The 26,198-nt window shown below is 42.3% G+C and overlaps 1 protein-coding gene across 1 annotated transcript in view; it reads left to right on the top strand.

Moving 5' to 3' along the window:
* Positions 1-26,198, top strand: part of ADAMTS17 (ADAM metallopeptidase with thrombospondin type 1 motif, 17) — a 169,856-nt gene that overhangs the window by 103,721 nt on the left and 39,937 nt on the right. The window contains exons 13-16 of the mRNA XM_009995309.1: positions 7,912-8,032; positions 10,486-10,560; positions 15,965-16,045; positions 21,883-22,040. Coding sequence (XP_009993611.1) covers positions 7,912-8,032; positions 10,486-10,560; positions 15,965-16,045; positions 21,883-22,040 — 435 coding nt within the window. The remainder of the gene's footprint in view (positions 1-7,911; positions 8,033-10,485; positions 10,561-15,964; positions 16,046-21,882; positions 22,041-26,198) is intronic.

A 26,198-nucleotide genomic window follows, 5' to 3' on the forward strand; every position in this document is an offset into this window, starting at 1 on the left:
CAAGGAGGATTTCTTTTCTCCTGAAAATTTGCAGAGACAGAATATCTGTAGCAGACTGAAGAAGTTTGATCCATCTGAGGAGGAGGGTGGTTGGTCATGTAGCCTTTGCAGCCTCTCTGTCTTGCTTCCTTCCACTGTTTTCTTTCCCTTGCATGGACATTGCAGTCATGGTGGAGATGGGGTGAGGCAGTGCAGCCTGAGCTCAGATTGCTCCTGTCTTCTCATATTTCTCTTCAAATGACAAGTTGCTTTCAGAGGAAGGATTCCCTGAGGGTTTTGTTCTTCCTTAAAACCATTCAATATATGTTTCATGAGTCAACATCCATGGAAGCAGTCCTCCACTTACAGTTCTCCACTTTGTTCTGCTGATGCTAATTGAAAACTGCTGGCAGAGGGAGATTTAAAGCAGGTGTCAGATGTCACACAGCAGTGGTGTGGGGAGAAGACAAGTTGCTCAGCAGACTCTTCTGACACACATGACTCTGTGCTGGCTTTTCTCAAAGAAGAATTAGTCTGAGACCCATGATAGCACGAGAACTTTCCAGTGGGGACTACAGATTGTACTTCAGAATGTAATCTAAGGTCTCTGAAAAAAGATTCCTTTATAATGGAACCAGCCTAGAGATCAAGGGGAGTCTTTGTTGTGATTTAACAATTTAAGAGGTGAAGATGTTTTGGCTCTATCTACAATTTTCTCATGAATGTTTGCCGTGTCACAGCTACTTTTAACTTGCTGGTGAACCCACAGTACATTCAGTGATGACAAGCCACACATTAGACTGTCCTGGCACAACAAAAACATTATGGAACAATTTCTTTCCAAAAGCAATTGTCATAGAGTATGAAGGGGGAGCACAAATTTGAAAATGGACAGATGGGCAGAGTGTCAGGAGAGGGCCACAGGTGGCAGAGGATAAACTGCAGTTGTGTACTGAACCTCTTGCTGGCAAAGAGTAGTCTACATACTCAATGCCCACTCTTTGCATTGGATTGATGCATGCAACTGTGGTTTTGCCTCCTCCCTTGAGTATTTTCCATGTATTATTCATATTCCTGCATTACAAACTGGGGTACAAGATGTTGCATACTGGGTAGCTTGTCTCCATCCAAGAACTTGGCTTAGACTGTACTTTGATAAATCATTTAGTGTATGTGCACAAAATCCAGAAAGATTGTTTGAACTATGGAAACCTGTTGTATAATTGCATTTTTTTTATTTATATTTTTTTTTTGCAATTTCTGGGTCTGTAGCAATGAAATCTGAGGCCTAAAAAGAGTATCAGGGCTTTGCTGAGTAAGGCAAACTGACAAAACCCAAGACTTTGTTGATATCTTGCTACTGTTTTAGTGTACTTTACAGTGGGATATGAAAAAAAAAAAATAAAAAAATCATGCTGTTTCCTCCCCATTTTTCTTCTATGTTAACCCACAGAGAGCATGTAATGGACAGTTCCTTGTGTTACCTGCCTTGGAAGCTTTGGGCTTTGTTTGTGACTTGAACAGATAAAAATAGACTGGAAGGGAGGCTACAGATATATCAAATACTGAGAAATACATATTATTTTCAAATCCAGAGCTGACATGATATATGCCTCTTTTAGAGAATGGGCACTTGATATAAAATCCTCTGGTATCTGCAGCCTGGTGGCATTTGTACAAAGAAGGGCAGAAGCAGAGTGGGGTCAAGTCAGAGGTGTCGATTCAGCTGAAGCTGGTTTGGAAGGATCAGAAAGTGTCACTGCAGAAAGCAACAAAAGGACAGATGCAGAGGAGTTGCTGGGGTGGGAAAAGGCTTTGTATGGTTTGCATGTTCACTCATCCAGCCTGCTCTGCTGCCAGAACACAAGGGGTTTGACACGGAGCCTTTCAAGCTCAATATGTGAAAACATGGTTATCAAAAATAATTCTATCTAACATCCATATGAACTGCTAAGTGATCTAAACACAAAGGCAATGGGCAAGTGTAATTACACATCTCACACAGATTAGATATTGGTAATTTAAAGTAGGCAGTGCATGTCTCCTGTCCAGCAGAGTTGCTCTGATTCAGATAAAATCTGAAGCCTTAGGAAATGACTGGAGGATATTTGCTGAACTAACTTCTACGTGGACTCCAATCCATCACACAAAATCTGTTGTGGGACAGAAATAAAAGTAACTCACAGATGGACTGCTTGATTAGGAATCTAGGCTCACCCTCCTGTACAAATCCTGACAGACACACATAATCCTCCACAAGGGCAGTCATGTTTAAAACAAAGGTATGTACATTCACACATGTACATTCCTGTTTTATGTGGTCCATCCCTGGAGGTATCAATGGACACTGGATGTTATGGGGAAAAAACTGGCAGTGTAGATGAATCTGTCATAACCAGCTTGCTCTGTACATGATTAATTTGTAAAATGGCACATGTTGCATCAATATTTATATTTGATCCATTGAGACAGCTAGTTAATTCAGCATATGGGAAGCATTACAGTTTTGTGAGCCTACAATGTAATTTCTTACACAGGGTGGGTGTATATAACAAAAATAATAGTGTTTATGTAGCAAAACACACGCAGGCTGTATCAATTGAGCTCTTGCGCAGCCATTGAAAATACAAATAAAAATATCATTAAAAAATATCCAAGCAATACAGAAAGCAGTTCACACAGAATAATCTGAATTACGTGTATTCAGAAGAGAAGAGGAGTTTTCCTATGCTGGAGCCAGCAATGACTGAAGCTGGAAATACCACCCAACAAGCAGTACTTTCAGATGTTTAATTATAAAAATGAGAAGAAAGGGGAGGGAGAGAGGGAAGGGTGGACTGAGATATCAGCCCAGAGAGAATGAATTTTAGGCCTTTGGCTCAGTTACCTGCAGTTACCTGCCAATTTAAAGGTCAATGTATTGCTCCAAAACATGGTGTCAGAGTAGGAGACTGCCAGGGTTGAAGATCATTAAGAAACCTGTGGGTTGCTCTGACTGTCCATGCTGAGGACTTGAAGCTCCATAAGACTGTCTTTAGGTTTCTTGCCAAGACTCCCATGTTTTAATAGGAGCAAGGGACTGGCTTTGGTTAAAATCTGCTTCCTCTTAGTCCAATTGATGCTGTTAATAGCAGTACTGCAGCACCACAGGCTTTCAACAGCTACTACAGGCAGGAGCTGGAACTCCTGGGTGGTGTCAACATCAGTCCTTTTGCCAAAGATATGGATATCACAAGTCCATGTTGGATGGTACAGGAAAGCTCCAAGAGTCCAAGGACAGGGCTGACAGTGGCAGATGCTCCCACAGACTACTAAACAGGTGGTGCTTACACCAGGCTGGCTTTTTCCTATTTATTCTTTCTTCTGAACACAGAGGAGCTCCAAGGGCCCTGCTTACTGCATGGATCATCTTGGTAAGAACCCACAACTGCTTCCCTTCTCACCAGTCCATTCAAGACTGATGGAACTGAAAATATCCAGCTTTTGTTGCTGGATGGCCTGGTCCATGGACTCTGTCTGCTCAACTTCAGGAGAACTCTTGGGTCAGAAAATGCACAGAATGTTATTTGCAAGGTCTTTCTTAACTCAGAATGTAAAGTCTCCCCTTTCTGCTTCTTAATGAAAGAAAACACCTTACTTTGGTCAGTGTGCTGGGCTGTACAGGAAGCAGCACAGAACAAGTTAGAGATAAATAACTCCCTTGAACAATTTGGGCTTTAAGGGATTGTTTGTGCACTATTGAAATCTTGACTTTTGAGCAGTGAAACTTGGGATTCCCTCTGCTTAATGAGGGTTAATGAGTTAACGAAGCCCTTACTTTTTTGACAGCTTTCTGCAGGTTGAGGATGGCTCTATCTATTTTAAGGACTGACAGTATAATACATACAGCATAAGGTCAGTGAGAAGCTGATGATGTACAGACTCTTCCACCCAGACTGGTGGGTCTGAGACCTGAGCTTCTAGCTCCCAGTGCTGGAATTTCATGGGCTTTCTCACCTTGGAGAGAGCTGGACATATCTCTCAGTTAACAACCCAAGGACTCCTGTGTCACAGTTTGACTCAGGTCCGACAACAATGCTCTCGATCCCCCCTCCCCCCAACCCAGGTAGGGAAGGAGAGAGAGAAAAAGAGACTTGGCTGGATTGAAAACTAAACTACACAGCTTTAATTAAAACACTAATGAATGATACAAGAAAATATATACAATTATGTACAGATATGTTCAGGAATGGGCAAAAGCCTCTCGCCTCCCCCCACCCCAGCAACTCCCACAGTACTTCCCTGAACTGGGAAGAGTCCCGAGGAATCCCGGAGCTGCTGCTGGAAAAGAGCAGAGAGTTATAGGGGTCAGGAGAGATCAAGCCTGAGGATCGACGGTGATGGATGAACAGAGTCCTCCCCGGACGCCGGCCATGGACGGAAGAGAAGGGAAGAAGAAGAAGGAAGGAAGTTGTCTTCTGTGATCTCTGACCTTCCTCTGAGCTTACGTAGATATATGGAATGGAATATCTTTGGCCAGTTTTGCTGTCTGTCTAACTCAGCCTCCTACAGGGGGGTCACAGATCTCCCCATAGTGTCTGAGCCAGCAGAGTGCAGGTGCAGCCTTGAAGCCTCAGTAGTTAGAAAAACATTCCACTGTCTTATCAGCCTAGCAGAACACACTGTTGCTAGTTACAAGAAAGCTTACTGAAGGAAAAAACATGGACGGACGAGAGAGGGAGAAGAAGAAAGAAGGAAGGAAGTTGTCTTCTGTGATCTCTTACCTTCCTCTGAGCTTACGTAGATATATGGAATGGAATATCTTTGGCCAATTTTGCTGTCCATCTAACTCAGCCTCCTACGGGGGGTCACAGATCTCCCCATAGTGTCTGAGCCGGCAGAGTGCAGGTGCAGCCTTGAAGCCTCAGTAGTTAGAAAAACATTCCACTGTCTTATCAGCCTAGCAGAACACACTGTTGCTAGTTACAAGAAAGCTTACTGAAGGAAAAAAAATCAGTAAAAAGAAAAATTGGCTTCATCCTGGCTCAAACCAGGACACTCCTGGCAGGTACTTTTTTCCCAGGAAGGATGATACTCTCTGTGTTTTGCTTACTCACCCTTCCAACCCTGTCTCTTCCCCTTGTCACTTGTTTTAAGAGTATTTTCAATGTGGGGAGTTTTCAAAGGATCCAAGTGACCAAGGTGGTCTCTAAAAATTGTTTCTAAATTACTTCGCAGCTTTTGGAATCCATTGTCAAATCTTAACAAAAGCTGTTTCATTATGTAGTGCTATTAAATACACTTTTACTTTGGAAATGATTGGAAGGCTTGGGGAAGGGAAAGGGGAAATGGGCTCTATTTTTGTAGACAAGAGTAAAGTGCTTCCAAGGTATTTTTTCCCCCATAAAGTAGTAAGAACACACCAATTTTCATCTTGAAGCCAAGAAAGAAAACTGTTGTATTCTTTTTAAAGATGTTCCTTGTAAGAAGTAATTTCCTGGCCTGAACCTGATGGGGCTTTAATCCTCAAGCCCTGAGTGACAGAGGTTTGGATCTGCCCTGTGGGTGGGAGGGGTGGTACCATTGAAGGGTGGGCTGCGGGGGCCATTCCCAGCTCCTCTGCTCCCAGGGAATCCGGGTGAAGATGAAAAGTAAAAAAAAGCAAAGGTTGTGGAACCTTTGTGGATTCAGTGGGTGCTCTTTCCGTGCCTCCAGAGAGGGTCTGTCAAGCCAAGGTGTGTCAGTGACCTTGTGAATGTGGGAGGAAATGGCTTGTCTTGAACCCAGTGTCAGAAGAGGGGGGTTCTTTGCTGGCTTGCACTGGTTTACATTAGCTGGGAAACTACAGCCTAAATGCAAAGCATCTGGTTGCTAACTCCCCATTCTTTGCCTGCCCCCGTTACAGTCCTACAGACTCCTCATGTAGCACTGGGAATAAGTGTGGTTCAACACTCATTATATTCCCTTTATTCATTTGTGTACTCACATAGTGCTAGTAACAATGCAGTACAATAAAAGATAGCACTAGAATCTTAAATTAAGTGCAGCCTTTCCAGTATCTCAGCAGGGTGGCAGGCAGGCATATATTTCCAGCTGCCTTTCAGCAACCCCATTAATAAATCATATTTATTTTCCTAGAAGGAGAACTGCTGGGACATCCTTCTGTTTTGGGGGCAGAATCACATTCAATATCCCAAAATTGTTTGTTGGACATGGCTGTGAAGTTTAGACTGGAGAATTGCAACTGCCAGAAACTCCATGGTCTTCTTCCTACCTTCTTTAACTCCCACTTATGCAGGTTCTTTCCTGTCATTCTCGTCCACCAGCCCACATGCTGTTTGAGTTACTGAGCAGCATTTCCCTTGTCTGTCTTTAGGATGATCATCCTTTCTCACCATGTGTCTGTCTCTCATGGTTTACCCAGACAGGCACTGCAGCAGAACACGTCTGAATGCTGGCAGACTTTGATCCCTGTAATACATCTGGACTTAGGCAGTGGCCAGTGTCTTCTGAAACAAGGAGAATGTTTGAGTTCAGGTCCAAATGACATTACTTACATGCAGACAGTCCCAGATAAACAGCCCAAGTTCTCTTAATATTTCCCTGCTTACCCTATTTTTCAAAATGTTTGTTGTTTTGATTGTTCCCTAAGATATCTCTCCAACTTTCCTCTGGCTGTATCATAAGAAAGCAAGGAAGGGAGAGACCCAACAGCCTTATTCAAATAAATATTGTTAGTGACAGTCTGCTAACTCACTTGCCAAGAAACTGTTTATCTACAGAAAGTAAATCTTCAACTTATTTTTAATAGTAGAATCTCTGCTAATAACTTGCTTAATGGCAACTCTTAATTCAGTAGGAATCTGTGTTTCAATACTGAGTTACTGATTATATCAAAGGACTTACATGGACATAAAACAGTTTATATAGACTAATGACTGTAAGTCTTGTCAGCCTCAAGATCTACAAATGTGCATTGGTCACCAGCATAACCTGGGAATGGTTTGTGAATAAGAGAGACTAGCATGACAATCTCTACAGCTACAGGGAGAACACTGGAACTATTCTAGTAATAGCTGCCTGTGGAAGCAGAGATGCAGATTTTTACTGGAAAATGTTTAGATAGGTATAGAAAATTATGGAAATACCATTTAAAATGAAGCTGTAGGTTAAATAATTAGATTTTATTTATTTATTTATTACAATTGAATGTCTAAGCCTAATATAGTGCAAGCATTTGGAAAATGTCATAACTGTGTAAGCAATCTTATGGTATGGATTGGCCAAATGTGAACCTGATCTGCTTCCACTGAAGTACTTTAGCATTGCAGGTATCTTAGCCATTTGATTAATGAGGTATTTTGTCAGGTATTGCAGAAGTGTGATCAGACCTAAATGTTACACTCCCTGTTAAGATCCCAGAGCTCCTTCAGTGAGCAGCACACTGGAACTTGTAACATCACTCAGGATTTTTGGGTGGTGAAGGGCTATGTCCAGGATTCTGATTACTTGGGTTAGATATCATTTAAGGAAGTCACATTTTTCTCTTCCCTAAATTAAGATTCACAGGAGGGGTCCATTTCTTTGGCATATCTTTGAGCTCCTTAGATAGAAATTGCTGTATAAACGCAGAGCATTTTTTTATTATCTGTTGTATTTGAAGGAAGTTAGAGTGAGTTAGGATGAAATCTGTGGTGATATCTGGAATAACTAGTGTTTGTGAAAATCTCTTCAGTTAAGTCTTCTGAATCAAAGTTCATGTTCTTAGTGTTAGAGAAGGGGGTTGTTGAAAAGCCAACTCAACACCGTTCCAAGTCAGTGCTCCCCTCACTCACAGTGTTCTCTTCCCATCCTGGTATTCAGTCAGTTTTCTATCTTAGTCTTAACCTCAATGTTTAGAGATACTTTAACCTTGCAAACAAAATAATGGGGACCTCTGGTTGTTGTCATTAGAAAATTGGCTGCGATGGAATCATTGGCTCAGCTGCCAAAGAGGATCGCTGTGGAATCTGCAGTGGTGATGGCAAAAGCTGTAAAGTGGTGAAAGGAGACTTCAACCACACGAAGGGGATGGGTGAGTAACCCCCAGCAGCATTTTAGTGGAGCAGAGGTTCTCTTAACTGCCTGAGGAGATTAAAGAGTGTTAGTAAGAGCTCTTGGATAGCATTGGACCCAGCTGCTCCTGTAAACACTTAAGAAACACAAAACAAAACCCAACTCAATTAAAATGTGATATTCTGTCTGCTTCTTATTCAGTTGCCCAGATACCAGCCATTGCCTCTGTCTGAAATTCAGAATGAAGTTGTGTTTCTTGTTTTGAATGCTACCAGTGCTGTTGATTTTAAACAAGAGACAGGATCACAGTATCTTTACCAGTGGGAGAGAAGTCTGATTTCAGCACCGTCTTTGAGAGCTCAGAATGATGCATGTTGCACGTTGCAGATGATTCATGTTATAATCAGGATATCTCAGCTAAATGAAGAAGCTCTCCCCTCTGAATATTTTTACTGATTCCTTGCCAGCAATAGTGTCCATTATAGGATACAAGAGCTCCTAGTCCAAGTTAAGACTTTATCCTCTCTTGTTACACATTAATGTATGTACAGCTTGGTGTTTGAATTAGCCTTTGTTCCAGAGTCTCTGTATTGAGCTTCTGAGAGACCTGTTATCACACATCCTAATCAGGCAAAGGGAGGGAAAGCCAGATTCGGGACTTGGAAACTGTTCCAAGAGGAAGGAATTGTCCAGAAAAAAAATATTTCACTTCTGGTGAATGCAGAATTGCCATTTCTGTTTGGAGAAATCTATTCAACATGTGCTACTCCAGGATTGAGTTCAGCAAAGCACAAAGAGATTCCCTTTAAGCCCACACTTCAATTTTGTTTAGTTACTAAAGCAGCACCAGTACTTAGCAGCTTCCTTCAATCACAGTCTCAGCACTGAAGTCCAAAGCTTTGATTTTGTTTATTGACCTCTTCCTCTGCACCCTCCTCCTCCTCCTTATCTGTGGAGCCAGCTATGATCTGTCACCTCCTCTGAGATGCAGGTAGGATTTCCCACCTGCACCGCATCTTCCTGGAGCACATTTGTGCTGTCAGATTCCTAGGCCAACCTGTTGAATGACTTCCTGCATTATTGCCCTTGACTCATGTCTCAGATATTTTCCACCTACTTATGTCAAGACATTTGTATTCGATGCAAGTGGTGGGAAAAGTTTCTCCTTTCCATTGAAAAAAAACCCACAACCTATTCTCCATTTCTGTAGAGGATTTTGTAGCTGTTCATGAACTTCTTAATTGCTTCCAAAGAATAACTATCTCTTATCTTTCCCAGTGAGACTACAAAACATCTTGTGCAGATAAATAAGAAGCTTCTGGGTCACTGCCATGAGGTTTCCAACTATAGAGACTGCTTGAGGGTGGTAATTTTACAAGGCTGTAAGAACAAAACATTTTCAGCCTTAATGGTGGTTTAGCTGCCAGGACACTGCAGGAGGCTTTCACCCCCAGCACTCTGTAACCTAATAAGAAGAGATAGCTGTTCAAGCATTTATTGATCCTTTTTCTTTGCTGATTATCTGATGAGCATAAATCTGTCAACATGTTGCTTTATCAATGCAGTGTCACATATTCTACAAGATAATTATTTTTATTTTTATAATGATACAAACATTTATTAGACCTTTTTATTTATTAATTTTAAAGGGAATTAAATTTTATGTGGGCATAGTTCTAAAAAGTGACATCCATGATATGCCAAGCAATCCTCTTCCAGGTTAAAAAGCATCTCTGTTGGTTGTGTTGTTTTTTTTTAAAATTATGCTCTTTTAAAGCATCCTAGCCTACTAAAATGGAAAGTCTTCTAGTTGTTCACTGTTCGTGTTTTCCTCCTTTAGGTTTTCTTTTACTTTAGGCACTGAAAACAGCTTGTTGGTTTCAGTTATGATTCCCAGCCCCAATTCTGCAAACACTTTATGAATTGGGAGTTCCTCCCATCAGTTGCTCTTTCATATCCTGCTGTTTTGCAAAATGAGGACCTCAGGTTAACTTTATAATCTTCATGCAGTAGGCAAAGCTCCAAGGTTGGGTCTGAGGTATCACAAGCGAACATGAGGTTACTCAAGAAAAAAAATAGGCCCTTTTTTCTTGAAAATGTCATTTAAGCAAATAGGTACAAAAATCTGACCAGGGTAACAGATTCAGGGCTTGGATCTGTAAATCATTGCAGAGGTCAGTGGCAAATCCCCATGAACTTGCTGCGATCCAAGTCAAGGCCAACACGCTGAGTCAAGGACGCTGATTTATTATTGCAGAAGAGAACAGACTTCAAACGTCAAGACACTGATTGTTTTGGAGTGGTGTCTGTTCTGGGAGTTGCAGCTGAACCTTTGGGCCAGGTCCTCAGCTGCTCTGCACATGGGCCTCTGTTGACTGCGGGATTGGTCCCTGTATGTCCTGTGATTGCAAATGATGTTGTCGAGCCCTATTAACTGAACTAAATCCATGCCAACTCCTTTCTGTTCCTTAGTAACCAATAGTCATTGTAAGAAGGTTTCCACATGTGTGATGGCAAAGGCAAAGGCTGTTCCCAAGTGTTTCTCGTGTAAGATACTCGAATGCTGTTTGCAGTGTCAGTGGGTGTTGGTGACATCCTTTGGTGTTGGTTCTTTGTCTTTGGATTAGATGGGGAGATTGGTATCAAAAGCCATGGATAAACTTCAAGCCCTTTTACTATTTAGCTTGGTTTGTCACAAATATCTACAGAGCCTTTCCTTTTAGAAAGGCTTTTCTGCATGAGAGCAAGCCAAATTTTCATTAATTGAGTAAAAAGAAATGGACCTATTCATTTTTTTCCCAACCTTAGTGTCACAGATTAGGTTCTACCACCCTGGTGGGACATGATGGTGGTACATTCAAAGTGCCTCATAGAGGTCCAGCAGTTCTGATTTTGCCACCTGTGATCCAGGCTGATCCAGCTGTAAATGGGTCCCATTTATTTTTTTGGGGAGAAGGTCAAAAGCCTTTATTTGTGATGCTAAACATCACATACACTTGTGTGCAGCTGGCTGTTTTCAGTAGGCCAACTGAATGCACTGTTTAGACTGAGGTTTACTTTTGGCTGGCAGCATGCCCTGTCCCTATTTCTACAAAATAATTTTTCAAAAACAAACACAGACTTCTTCTGAAGGCTATCTCTGTCTCTCTGCCACTGTACAGAGGCCCTGGAAATCAAGGACAGCTCTTTGGCTCATATCTGTTGGGTAGCTGATTTATCACTGACTTCTTCTGTCCAGACTCCAAGGCTGTGCCTGTAATGCTCAGAGACCTGCACTAGGAATGAGACCTGCATCTGTCTCTCTGGATTTTTCTCAGCCATATAAAGATTTTCATTGCTGCTCTTTGCTTGTGATCCAAATGAAGGTGCGCAGATATTTGGATCTTTTTAATGGCAGAACATAATAAGGTGGGATATGCCAGCTGTGGAAACGAAGAGTGTGTCTTTTCTAGCAATTTTTCTTTTTAAGATGGTGAAGAAGCAGGCGTTTTATTGTTACTTGTCCAGCACATATTTAAAAGACAGGAAGGATACTTGAACAGTAGTGCTGTAGTACTGCCTAGGAACATCTTCAGCCAATGTAAGAAACTCTTTTTTTTGTCTATGGAGTTTACACCTAAATTATGAGAAAATAAAACCCTATGTCTAACTCTGGGATGTCTTGGAAAGGTTTAATCAAAACATGCAAGTTAGAAATCTCAGCAAGCAACTTCTCAGCAATGGTAGGAGGCTTTGAGATCTATCCATGGCTCCCTAGTGAAATAATTTTCTTCCAAATGAGCTATCCCATGGCTGGAAAGAGACAGATGCTGATAGAGGAATTTACTCTCAAGCTTAGAGCAAGACTCTTCACAACTACTCAGAAAATGGACATGTAGTTACTACTGGACATATTTCTACTCCACTGCAACAACTAGCATGTGGCAAAAGGTGCAAGGTGGGAAGGGCCATGGAAACTGAGATGCCCACCTGGTACTTAAACCAAAAATGTTAAGGAAGCTGTGCTGGCCATGACCAGTAGGTAGGCAGGACAGTCTGGTTTCCTTGGCTTATACCCTGACATCTTTGTTCAAAGCATTTTTGGGAAGTTTAATAATGGAATGGGCACTGTTGACTTTCTCACACCTCGTTTTCGTGTGTGTTCAATAGTTAGATATGAAGCTACAGTGCCCAGACATCAGTATTTTCAGCCATGGGATAATTTTTCCTTTACCTCTGAGTCCATCTTTCATTGCAGTGTAAACCAGGAGAGGTTTTGTAGTCAATCAGTGACAATCTGAAGTTCACACTAAACTTTCTGTTCTTTCTGGGAGTAATAACAATGGCTAACAGTGGATTTTCCTGTGTGAGTGGCTTTCCTCTTGCAAATCTCTCCAGCATTGAAACGAAGATACAGTAGCCACTGGTCACATATTAATCTCCTTGATGACAAAGCCACCTTTTTGTTCTGGTGTCTCTCCTGATGTGAGTTACACCATATAATTAGTATCTAGGATTTGCTTCAATCACAGTCTTACATTGCTGAGACACTGATGTAATGCAGATTATCCAGAAAGATTGGTGCATGCCAAATCAGCTGTTCTCAAGGTGGAGTATACTGCACACAGCACTATATCAAATAATGAAGTTCTCCTGTTGTGTTTTCAAAGCTTCATCTTAACAGGCTGATTTATGGGTGAAATTACTAGAAATACTGCCCGATAGTTGCCAAATCTCATCAGTCTAACCAGTTCCTCATTTAAAGCTGAACTTTAAGCCCAACCTTGCAAACCCCTGCATTGCAGACAATTATCCTAAGACCTAACAGATCTCTGCGTGTCCTTTGTTCAGGGCCAGCACTGAGATGTCTTTTGGTCTTACTAGCTGACACTTGATAATCTTTCTGGCAATCTGCAGTTACAGTTTGCTTAATAAAACGTGCCTGGAAAACAATGGAGATGTTTTCTGGTGCAGTTATCTGAAAGATCAGCAATATTCTGTGACCAGAAGCCTCACATTAGCTCCAAGGATTGGACTGGAGTAGCCACGTGAGTTTGTACCTGTAGCAAATTTGCACAGATGTTACGTAGTCTGTTTGCAATAGGATTTGACCACTAACTCACACAGTGTTGCTGGAAATAATGAATGAGAGTGTCAAGACACTCCTGGTGGGACATGCCCAAGAATTTTGCTTTGTCTCTGAAAGGACAGGTCACATCCACAGGACTGCAAAGTGGTTCCCAGTTCAGTAACAGAAGAGTGGTGGTCAACAGTCAGGTTTGTGCCACACGATCTCAGTGAGTTAGCACAGTATGTTTCTTCTTATTCAGGAGCTGTGAATACAACCCCCAAAAGCTATCAATCAGGATTAGAAATTACATGAGGAGAAAAATCTGGTATAAGACCAAACTAAATAGTCTCCTGAACTAATATGCTATTAATAGCTTACAGTCCACTATTTACCATTGTAAGAAGTAACATGAAAGTCAGCTTTTCCACGTGCTTTTTCTCTCGTGGCACAGTGGTGAAATGAGAGTGTATTTATGGCACCAGCTGAACCTCAAGCACAGCTCCACAGCTCACTCACCTCTGAGCAGAGTGACACACTCCTGGCTGCTGCTGGGTCAGGGGAGGGATCCAAAGTGCACTGAAGTTAGTGACTGGTTTTCCACTAAATTCCATGTACTTTGTATCCAACCCCTGCATGATTTAGTTCTGGGCATTTGTGTCTGGCATGTGATTTAAAAAATAAGTAAATAGTCCCCCAGTAGGTACATTAAGTTACCTGAAACTTGGGCATGTTCCAAACTGGCTTCCTAACAGGGGTGTTCAGGTGTGTCATAGGGCCCATGATGGGCTGTCATTAGTCACACTCTGCTGTGTGCTCATGTCTGGTGGCAATTGGTGCTTGGGTCTGTATGCAGATGCATGGGGTGCAGTGAGGATGTTTGATTTCTGGAACACTCTGGTTGGACTGTAATTTGGTATCTCAGGTGATGAAAAACCAACTCCTGGCAATGTCTGGGATAAAATCCAATGTCTGTTTGCTTTGATTTCATAAAAGACTTCAGTATTGCCTCAAAAAAACGACCCTGGAAGTTACGATTTTTCCCAGTGAATTCCACACTGTAACAACAGATGGGAAGAGTCACCTCTCCAGCTTCTATACACAGTCGTGGTTTGCAGTTCTGCTCCCCCTCTGTTTCCTACAAGGGATGACTAACTGTTCCTGAGATATCCTGAGTAGGGGGGAAATAAATAAAGGGGAACAAGTGCAAAAATAACTGAGCTGAAGGGTCAGAGGGAAAGTGTCATCCAGCTAAAATGATCAGAGAAGGAAGGAATGTTTCTGGCCCCCTAATGCACCTCATGAAACTAAAGAGCTCAAGCGGTATTCAAGGCACAACAAAGGTGCTGGGCACTGCTTTTTCACACAGGTGGAAATGAATCCTGAAACCCCAAATCCCCATCTGTCCCCATCTGTAACAGAACCACTTAGTCCTGAGATGCATGAGGTTGTCAGCGTCCTTCTTTGAGGTCCCCTGTGTCAGTGTAGCAGAAGCACTACCAGGCAGCTGCACTTGTCCCTAAAATAGCTCCCCAAACATTGCTGAATGCTAGAGGAGTCACTGCTCCTCAAGCCAGTACATCTCCAGCCCACTGCTCTAGACTGTCCACAGTTTCCATAAAGGCAGGGCTGACACAGTTTCACACAGCCCTGTAAAGCAAAGAAAGGGATGAAGGAACATACAGGATAAGCTACTTAACATCTAAAAGAAAAGGGAAAGAAAAAACCCCAAAGAGGTGCCAAGTTGTACACTGCAAAGTAAACTGGGTGGCCAATTAGAAGGAATCAAATCATGTTTGTTACGAGATTAGTGTCATTTACAAAGGCCTGATTCAGAGTCCAGTGAAGCTGTTGGAAAAATTCTGCCTGGCTCCCAGACCTTTGAGATGGGTCCTAATATTCCCCAGCTTTATAGTTTAAAGGCACCACTTCTACCTCATGGGACGAGTACATAACTCCATGTGGCTCTGTGATGGGGGAAAATAGGCTGCATTTCCTTGTAGTTCCTAATTATCCTTACTGTTATTCTGCTAGTCAGAAGTGGTATAAATGCATCTTATTGCTGGTTGAAGAAGTCTGAAGAGGCCAAGAGACTTTCAGAAAGATAAAACCAAGAGAATTCTATAAAAATATTATGGAGTGCTGTAAAAACTTTCATAATGTGTCAGATGCTCAGATGGTCTAATTTGGCCTGTGCATCTGCTGGCAGTGTTTGGAGGTGACTGGTGGTCAGTCCTTGAGAGACATTCAGCTCTGTTGTTGCATTAAATCTAAGCTGTGGAATTCTGTTTAGCAGCCCAGTGCAAGGAGACTGTTGCCATTATATCCTTGAGGATTTTTGTATAAAGCTGAAGTGTAAGTGAAACCAAATCTTTTCCCCCCAGTTGTCCCACTAATTCCTGCTTAGTTTTAGCATCACCAAGATGTTTTGTGGAAGTGAGACCTTTCTGATAATGATCACAGCCTTGACTGGGAATAGAAAGCAGGAGCATCTCCTGGAAACTTCATTTCAGATCACAGGTGTCTGCTCTGTGTTGCACAGTTTTTCTCCTGATGGTGACACAGTGCATCAGGTTAGGAACAGTCCCCATACATCCCTGTCAGTACTGCAGGAGAGCCAGGATGATTCAAAGGAAGTAAATCAAATTAGGCCCAAGCACAAGCCTGAAGTCATGATGAAGCAACACACCTGCATTTCTCTCCCTCTGCCCAGGCTGAATTGTTACCCATAACCATGCATGTCACAGCAATGAAACTTGGCTGCCCAGGCAGGGATCTCAATTGAAGTGTTTCCCACCCATTCCCCAACCTGGGCAGGAGTTGATTTTTTTCATGGTGAGATACTGAATGATTGGTGCTTCTGACTGTGTCACACTCTCATCATCTGCCCTTTTGTTGCCTTAGGTTACATCGAGGCAGCTGTGATCCCTGCAGGTGCCCGGCGGATCCGAGTGGTTGAGGATAAACCTGCTCACAGTTTTCTGGGTAAAAAGATAAAAGAAAGGAAAAAAAAGTGTTGATTTAAAACTCAGCTCTGTTTTCTGTTAAAATTACCCTTCTCTGAATGATCTGTAATACGACAGGTTTGTTGTTGCCAGGAAGCAGCTGTTGGTTTCATCCTTGTTTCAGTCTCTCTCTGCTTTTGTGGCTTGGTTTCATGATGTTTGCTTGATGTGATAGTGTGTGACATTTACAGGCCCTGTGCAACCTGGAAGGACCAGAGAATACTTTTATATAGACAGAAGAATTCCTGAACAGAACTTGGCACTGGGTTGAATGCAGCTGCCAGGAGCACACAGCACTTTGGGAGAAAGTGGGAAGGAGGGCAGTACGTCAAGAGTAAGGAATGGCAGAGATACAGATTGAAAGGTGCCCAGCTCAGACTGGAGCAGAGGCAGGACAGGGCAGCTGATATCACCCAGCACATGGAAACATCCTTTACACCCTCAGAGCTGCACGGCCGTGTGTAAATGGGAGAATTCTTCTGTCTCTCAAGTGTTATATGCTGTGTGGGAAAACAAAAGAATAATAGAAAATCCCAGTCTTGCTCCTTTGTTCAGTGAACTTTTGCAGCTTATAGGTCCCTGTGTTGTCAAACCTAAGCTCTTTTTGTAGCTGATGAGCTCATTAACACATGATTTTTGTCATTCTGTATCAGTGTTTCAGCCTTTCCATGTGCTGACACTTATTGCAGTGGTTCAACAGGTGCATGTTCCAGTTGTCCCTTAGTCTGGGAAGTATTGGGTACTTGTGCATGTGTGTTCTGGTTCTCTCAAAGTGGGCTTCTCAGAGTAGAGACACTGCAAGGTTTTAGGATAGAAAAGCACTCTGAAAGATGGAATTGCTTCCAAAAATATATCAAGTTTGTGGTAGGAACTCTGAGAGGATTAAAAAATTTGTTGCTGTTTGCGGAAGGGGGAACTGAGGTGTTGGAACTTGCTTATGGATATGCAGGAGTCAGTAAGAAAGCTCATATCTTGGGTTTTGATTTCCATGTTCTTTGCTTATAATCCTCCATCTCTGCAGCCAAAAAGAGATGTTAATATCCAGTACTGGGATATAAGATACTGCTGAAAATATTTACATAGTGTTTGTGTCTCAGGATTTGAGTTCTAGTGCCACTGGTTTTCTGTCTTGAGGTGCAACTGAAGTTGGGAAAGATACTTTTGTTCTCTGTCTTTATTCCAAATTCAGAGGGGGAAAAAGGGCAAATAATGTCATTCAGCTACCCTTAGGTAAAGAGCATTGGCATTTGTGCCACTTCTTGGTAGGAAGCACGTATCACTGCTGCTAGTATCACCACCAGTGCTGCTGCCAGCCTGCTGGGAGAGGACTACACCTACACGTAAGATGTTTGACTTAGCAAAGCACTGGTGGAACAGTGAGAGCCAGTGTTTCCTTGGGTTTTGCAAATCCTCTGCCTTCTGGAAGCCAGCTTTTTTGTTTGTCTTGGTGGGACTTGCAGAGGGTATTTGTCCAGGGCTTGGGCTTTGGCAGGTAGCTGCAGCACTGGGAGTCTTACTTAGAGCTAGTGACTGCCCTTCAGTGTGACCACATAACCTTGACTAAAGCAGGTATTTCCCTACTGTGTGGTGAAGATTAGGATTGCATATATTTGAAAGCAGACTGTGTCCATCCCATAAAGACAGATACAAATGTGGCTGGTTTAGAGCTTCTGAATGCCTTTAGGTCTTTGGTTCATGGTCACAAAACAGGAGAACCTCTCTATGCTTTCCAGGATTTTCTCTTTCAAGGAACACTAGACACAAAGAAGAGATACCCAATGTCTTCTTGCTAACCTTACCTTAAGAATAGCAGCAGGCGTGTTCCAATAGGACAAAAAAAGATGACCAAGAAAACAAAGTCCAGTCACTCTGATAGGCCTCATAATGCATCGTAAGTGCAGGTCTGAGTATGGAAGGATTTTCTGTTTCAATTACACTCACAGAGTTGAGTCCAATCAGGTCCTGTTTTCATACAGAACCAGGTACAGCACTTTGGAAATGATCCCAGCATAATTTGGAGTCATTATTCCATGTGCTGGGAGCAGTGCCTGAAGAATTTCCCTCCACCTACAGGCAACCCACGCTGGCTGCCTTGGCTGGCTGTAACCCTGAAAAACCACCTTGAACAGGAAATGCCTCTGCAGTTTGTGTCCACAGGCTGGGAAGCAAGCTGGAGAGACCCAAGGTGGAAATAAAGATCTGACTAGATGCCAGGTTTAGAAATTGATTGGTCAGTTCCTGTCCTCCAGCCAACAAGAAGAAAAGAAGTTATAGGTTGTTGCTGGGGTTCCTTTTTCTTTTGCTCTTCTACTGTACAACTTTGAGCCAGAAAAAACTTAGAGATAGAACAGTGGATTCTTGCTACTGCCTAAATGCACCCACAATGGGCAGAAGAGAAAGATGTGCTTTGCTAGCCTGTTTGAGGCATAGGCTCCCAGGAGAACTGCAGCCAGGTGTCCAAGACAGAATAAATAAGCGCTAGCTTAAATCAGTGAGGACTGTTTGGCAAAAAGAGCTCACAGCTGCTTACCTGTTTGGGCTTTTCCAGCACAGTTAGACACGTTTTGTCAGAGAAGACTGCATGTATCCTGGTCTGCTCAGTTCCTGCCACTGAGCTCTCAGGCATATTGGGCAAATGTTCTTGGTTGCGTGCTTTGCTTATTCTCTAAAATGACAATAAAGATACTTGCTGTCTTGCAAAGTGCTTCTGCAATGCCTGGGTGAAAAGCAGAGCATTCAATAAGAGCCAAAGGCCCTGTTCACCCCACTGGATTTAGTACTGTCCTCTTTGGGGCTGGGTAGGGCCAGGTCTGCAACAGCTGTGTGTGACAAAAGCCACTGGAGAAAAAGCAGTTTTATCCCTGCTGATGGTGCACTCGTGGGCGGGAAAGACAAACAGTGGTGAAAACACTTTGCCCCAAATACTCTGTTCAGTGTCTGGTATAATTCCTGTAATTCTTAAGGAGTACTTTTGGAAACAGAGTTGTTCCCAAACTCTCCATCTCCTCAATCACTAAGGGAGCAGTGTCTGCAGCAATCGAAACCAAACCTTTCCCAGAAGAGATCCACAAAGATTAAACATTTTGGTTTTCATCATGAAAGCTCTTCCTTTGGTGATGATCTGGAACTAAAGCATAGCTTTAGTCATTCAAGCTCTTATACTCTGGTTTGAGCATGTGCTGTGAGATCTTTCCTAGTCAGCCACACTGCAAGGAGATAGTTTTATTTCATCCCCAGCTTTGATTAGTTGTGTTCACAGCTCCTCAAGGCCAGTGTGACAGCTGCTTTGATCTGCCTGGAAGCCACTAGGCTTTGACAGAGGAAAGCAATCCTGCCTAAGAATTCTGTCTGAAGTTTGCAGAAGGTGCTTTGTAGATTGAGGAACAAAGCAGGAAGGAAAGTAAGCCGCAGACAGAGTTATATTGCTGTAGCAGGCAAATACCAGGCCATCATCATACCCCTGGTCTGTGTGCCAAAGAGAACATTCCTCAGAAAAAAACATTCCCCCACATACATCCCACTCCTCCTGAGGAAACCATACCTGCAGTTTCCATTTTTTTTGAGCCTGTAATGGGACCATGAGAGCTGTCAGGAAGGTTGTGTGCAGCAGAACAGAAGGATACTCCACCTTTCTCCAGTAACTGCCCAGGATGCAGATCCTCAGAAAGGCAGAAGAGGCCACAGGGGACATTGTGACTTCAATCTACTCTAGACTTCCCCAGAAGTCAGATACTATGAATGATGCTCAGCTGGTAAATTGAATGTGCCCTGAAATATTCCTGGGCACTGAGATCAGTGGTCATGGAGCATCTTGTGTATGGGCTCTTGGCCCCCAGTGAAGGAGCTGTCTGTGTACTGCTTATTAGGAAAGGACCCTTGAAAGTTCTGGATCCTGACTCATGTTAGAAGTTGTTTGGGAGAATTCAAGTTGACCTGGGCCGTGGGGATGCTAGGGACCATTTTAACAAATTCCCAGGTGCCTGGAAACATGTCTGTAGTCTAAAAATGGTGGTGCCTTGTGCTGGAATCACCTCATATATCTCCTCTTACCTTTGGCAGGCTCTTTGGGATTTGAGATCAGTTTTTCAGGAAACCCCTAAAGAGAAATCTAACAGGGTTTTCCTTCCTCCTAAACCTCATTTGAGGTAGGGGTAAACTGACCCCTCATTTCTCGAGGGAAGCTTCATTGTAATAGCTGTAGAAAGGTGTTAAACGTGGCCAGCTGGAATAAAAGGAAGGTCTATGTGGAATAGCCCAGTATGACCACAAGCAGTCCCACAGTAAATTACACCCAAGTGGTAAGTCAGCTGTGCTGACAAGTCCAGTTCTGTCTCGTGTGCATGTTAGGCAATTAGATATACAGCCTAAGCACACCTAGAACTTTGCTGGCCATAGAGACTTGATCCAAAGAGATGGCAATGGGAGATTTTCCTATTGACTTGAAAGGGCTTTAAATCAGCTTCTCTTACCTTCTTGCAACACACTCACTTAAGTGAAAGCCAAGGTTGTGTTTATTACTGGAAGAGAATCAAATAGGCATCAAAATGCTGGAGGGTAAGCAAACCCCTTGTTAAAGGCTTAGGCAAAAGACACAGTTAACCTTGACCTATGGAAGCCCAGCAACATATGGGCTGTTGTGTTTGTCTGGTGTCAGGGCAGATTTGATCATGAGTCGTGGATCTCCACAAAGGAGCTTGGGAGTTTCTCTCTATTAGAACAGGGTCTGCAAATTTTCTCTTTCCTCAGTGCATCACCCAGACATCTGAATAACTGTGCTTCTGTTCTAATGTAGAAAACACACAAATCCCTAAATGAGCTTGCCCTGGTAAGTCAACTGTACTGTGATGTCCTTGTGGCTGGAGTTGTCTTTCAACATTTGAAGGGTATCAGTGATGCTGATGCAATAGGTTAAGCTGGAAGAAAGGACATGTTATTCCAAGTATCTTTTCTTCTCAATATTCATCTTACAGGGCTTCCTTCTGCAGTAGAGCTTTCTTTGTTGTCCTTACTGAGGCACTTCTGACAGTACAGATGTGACTTCAGGCACGTGTACCCTGCTCATGGGCTCTGAAGGGAGGGTGGCTGTAAAAGGCTGTTCCTTGCCTGCTGGTGTTTTTTACTTGTGACCTGTTTTCCATCAAACCCAGGAGTAGATTGTATCTCAACTGCTTCTGCCTTTTGAGAGCAAATAAGACAACAGGAAGTATCCTGAGCATAGTTTCTGCTAATTCCTGATGCTGAAGCTTTAGAATGCCTTTATAATCCCATTTTTTAGTTTGCAAAAAAACCTCTGGAGTAATTTACAACAATCTAAGGGCCACTCTAAGTTGTGCCTGTAGGTAGTGCTTCCAGGCTGGAATATCCTGCCTTTTAGGCTTGAGGACAAGGGGTGTTAGACACATCTGCCAAGCTCAAGTTCTGTTCACTGCCCAGTCTCAACTTTGTGACTTGAATTCTCTTTACAACAGCTGAATGGATGCATTATGGAGCACACACAAACTCAGGAACAGTTTCATTTTGCACTTGCAAATTTTGTTGTGTGTATCAACACAGAGATTTGATAGATCTTTTTCTCAAGAAAAGCTTGGGAAAATATAGTTTCAAAAGCTGGTTCTGCTTTTGAACACAGTGTGTGCCAAAGTTACAAACATGATGATGAGGCAACTAAAATTATACTATTTTTTTCCTATTAACCTCACATCTTTTACAAGGCTACTGCATCTTGTACTGCAGGTAGGCTGAGACAGAAGCTTGGTAGTCTACGTTGTAATTACAAATTTGCTTACCTTTCATTCCATGGTGTTTGATTCATTCCAGCTTTAAAAGATTCCAGTAAGAGATCCATTAACAGCGACTGGAAAATTGAGCTTCCTGGTGAGTTTCAGATCGCAGGCACCACTGTCCGGTACGTGAGAAGGGGTCTGTGGGAGAAAATCTCTGCCAAAGGACCAACTAAAATACCACTGCACTTGATGGTAACTTGATATCCTTTGTTTGTGTTTCTTAAGTGATGCAACATAAAGGGTTTATATCCTAGCTGAAAGTAAAATTTTGATTGTGTGCTTCCTCACCAGAGTGTTTTAAAGGTATGCTGCAGTGCCTGTCTTTGCTTCCCTTTGCAGCATTGCAAGAGCTGCAGAAACCCAGCTCTCTATTTAAAAAAGAAATGATCTTGTGTTCTGGGAGAATATGCAGTGTCCCAGTAGGCTTGTGTCCAGTACAGGATACTCCTGTAATGTATTGTAGACAATGTGACAGGTCCATTCTAGAGGACACTGTTTTCCATGGGCCTCCTTTATTTCATGGACTTACCTGCTCACAAACTTGGAAGGATATTTGTTTAAATATCTCCTCAAATGATGCCAGAGCATATTCTGTATTAAATACACTGTTGTTCTCACAGAAGAGTTACATTTTAATTTGTATTGACTTATTTGCACATAGCAATGTTCCATGTTTTCTCTACACTGTGTTTTTAATTTTATTTGTTTTAATGTGCTCTTGAGAGTTTTTCCTCATGTTCAACATAGTCCTTTTGATAACCAGGCATGTCATTTTATAAACAGTCATACGACTCCTGTGTGAGACCATGAGTGAGGAGTCCAAAGGGGTGAGAAGGATTGTTGTCCCAGTCCTGCCACTAATAGGTGATTGGGGTGACTCGTGGACCAGTCCCTTAATTTTGGTGGTGACCTTAATATTTCTATCTGTAAGATAGCTGTAATAATGCTTGTCTCCTATATGTGTTACTAGTTGGAAGTCTGCAGAAAGCTTTGCAGTTTCTATAGGAAGGTTTGCATACACACAGAGTGGGTTCAATGTATGCATTGTTTCATGTAACTTTTTTATCCAATTACATTTTTTCGGTGTACTCTTTCTTTTCCTGGTGACTTTTTGCCATGTTTGCTCACTAAAGGCTGTCTATAAGCACTGCTAAAAATCACCAGTCTCTCCCTTTCCTCACCTGAGTTTTTTGGCTTGCTGGTGTTTGTTGTGCAACATTCCATGGCTCTGTTTGAAAAGCTCCAGGGTTGCTTGAACTTTTTACACACACACACACACACACACACACACACACACACAATAATATTCAACTTTGTCAGTACTTTCCCTGTGTCAAAATATGCTGCATAGGAAGATGAAGTGTTTTGTCTTCGCTTTATTAGACAGATGAGTGAGTTTACTAGGTTCACATACAGGCCAGTGTGAAGCTGGATTCAAAGAGGCTTTTACTGAAATAGTGGTGCAGCACTGGGCACACTGACACCTTCCTGTCTCAGCCATGGGATTCAAGGTCTGCCCACACAAGAAAAGTCTATAGAGGAGCCATCTTCATCAGAAAAGTCAGCTTCTGCTTGATTTTGGCTTTAACACAAGTTTTCCCTCCTGAAACCAGGATTCTAACAGAGTGTCATGTACTGCCAAGGTCTCCCTAACCTCAAGTGAGACAAATGAGTTGCACAGGTACTGTTTGTGAAGATGCTGTGTGGGGTTCCTTTGCCAGCTCTTTGAACCTCCCAGGGTGTTACTTCATGTACTGCAGTAAAATCTGGTACCGGAGTCTGTGAACTTCAGCATCAGTAGAGCTTTGTTTTTGAAGAAATACTTACTTCATTACTTCATTAAGGAGTAAGCAACTAGCATAGGAAACTAGTGATTCTGAGGTTCTCCATGAGTATCCTTTTTAGCACATCAGAGCAGAGCAAATTTTCCTTCTTCACCTTCTCCCCTGAAATGATTAAAAAGGAGGAAAATAGAAGTTACCAGACCTTTAAAAAAACCCCATGTGGCTTAAAATCTCTGCCAGTCATAAACAAAACACACGTGAAGTCTTTTCTTCAAATCAGATATTAATCTTTTTCTTGATACAGGGTAGTGGGTTTCATTCTTTCAACGCAAGAAAGGCAGGATGGTTACTAGTTACCTTAAATAGAAAACTGTTGTTCAAACAGTGGTGGAATACACTGGACTGTCAAAGAGCCAGAAGCTTCAGTCAATCCATTGTGACCTGCATTTGAAACCAATTATACACACATACACACACCCCCCAATTATATATGGCTATGAAATTGCATGAAATTGGTTTCATATGGCCTTTAGATTCACTAGTCTTGCACCCATATTGAGATAATAAGGATTTCTTTTTAGGAGCTGGTTTTTAATACTTGAGGCAGTTCTCCAAGTGCATTGCTGTAAGTATATTTCTTGGAGAAATGAATGTTTGTGTAACTAGCCTGTGCTAGACCTCCTCTTGGCAACTGAGGACATCCAAACACTCCCAGAGCATAAAGATGCTTTAGACAAGACTGATTGATCAATTCTGTAGAACAAGCTGTTCATATCTCATGCACTTAAAGAAAGCCAGAGCAGGACTTGAGTTCTCAGTCTCTGACTGCCTGGTATTTCAAATTGTGTTTTTTTTTTAAAAAACATTCATCTTTGAAACTGTAATGAAGACTGGCTCGTTTCAGTCTTGGTATTTAGGTCTAGTAGTAAGGCTCCCTCTGTAGCTGAAACAAAATCTTATCTTTGTTCTACACCCTTTCTGGGAGATGCTTTTCTGCCCACAGTTATGCACTGTGGAGAGCTACTCATGGGTGCTGACTTTGTGTAGCCCCACAGACCTCCAAGATGTCAGTGGCTGCAAGCTGGACCCCTCCTTCCAGCACATATGGTTATTTATTTGGTTAAATAAGTTTAGGACAGCTTTAGTGAGATTATTGGTAGGAGTGATTCCTGCAAATCTGAATGGGAAACTGCTATTCTTGGAAGAAAATCACTTTTGCAAGTTTGCTTTTTTCAGTTGGGCAGCTGCTTGCTTCACTTGCAACAACCCTATTTAAAATATTTAATAAACTGCTACTCTACTCCTAGTTCAGTAGGTGACAAGAACCAGCAGAACTCAACTGTCCAATGCTGCTAAGATTATGGGGTGATAATATAAGTAAGTCTAAGGTCACACCATCAGGACTGCTTGTATGGCATTTGTTAATAGTGTGGTAAATGAGATTCCATGGACCTCATACTCCACTGAGTATCTTCAAATTACTTCTGACTTGAGCCAGTGAAAGTGAGAGCTAAATGAGTCCCAACATGTAAATCAAAACAGAACCAGAACTGTCATCTGCCTGTGGTGAAAAAATAAGCATTTTTCTCTGTTCCTTTGTCAATAGTCAGTGAATTTTGGAGTAATAGCACTAGAGTCATCACCTGTGACTCCCTGGCAATAATCAGCTTGCTGTCAGAAGCAAGTTGAGCAGGTTTCACCTTTCTCTGGCAATACACAGGGTATGAAAATAAACATGTTGCCAGCAGCTGGATGGTGTGGCTCTTCCCTTTCATCCTCAGGTTTCTGAGATAATAAAATCCTGCTCCTACAGCTTGTCAGGAGGAATAGTCACGTTCACTTTGAGTGCCACATTTCCCAGGAGGCATGGGACTTTTTTTTTTTTATTGCTTTGAGAAGGATCACCTTGTTCCTTCAGATGTGTTAATAAACATCTCTGCCTTCAAACTGTGGATTGTTGCAGCCCAACTCACATGCAACAGCAAATTCTGCAGCTCAAAGAATCACATAGAATGGCTGAAGTTGAAAGGGATCCCTGCAGACTGTCCTGCCCCTGCTCAAGAAGGGCGGTGTAGAGCAGGCTGCCCAGTTCAGTTTTAACCCAAAACTTCCTCCTTCTTTACAACAGTCCTCAGTCCTAATCTTGTGTCTCTGCATGAGGCTTGCAGACAACTTGCTTTCTAGAAAAGGGTGGGACAAGTATGATGACTTTTTAACTCTAGCTGCTCATGAAAGTAGTTCTTCTATGAAAACACTGACTGAATGCTTTCTGTTGTCTTACGGTTTCTCTTTTGATAGCCAGTGACCTGCTGATCATGTTTAAGGCATAAACACAATTATGCAGCTTTAGACATTTCCATGGCTGTTTGAAATACTCACAAATTATGTGCAATTATTGCTGCTGCCCTGTTTTAGCAATAGCACTGTGATACTAAAGATTTGATTGCCTTACATGAGGCACTTACATTTTTAAACTATTGGCCTGAGACAGCATTTCCAGCATCACTGTCTCTGCTGCCTTTCCCAGCACACAATGTGTTGTAACAGCCTTTCTTTCCCTGCTGAA

The sequence above is a fragment of the Chaetura pelagica genome, unplaced genomic scaffold, assembly GCF_000747805.2.
Source record: "Chaetura pelagica isolate M959 unplaced genomic scaffold, ChaPel_1.0 scaffold453, whole genome shotgun sequence".
NCBI lineage: Eukaryota > Metazoa > Chordata > Aves > Apodiformes > Apodidae > Chaetura > Chaetura pelagica.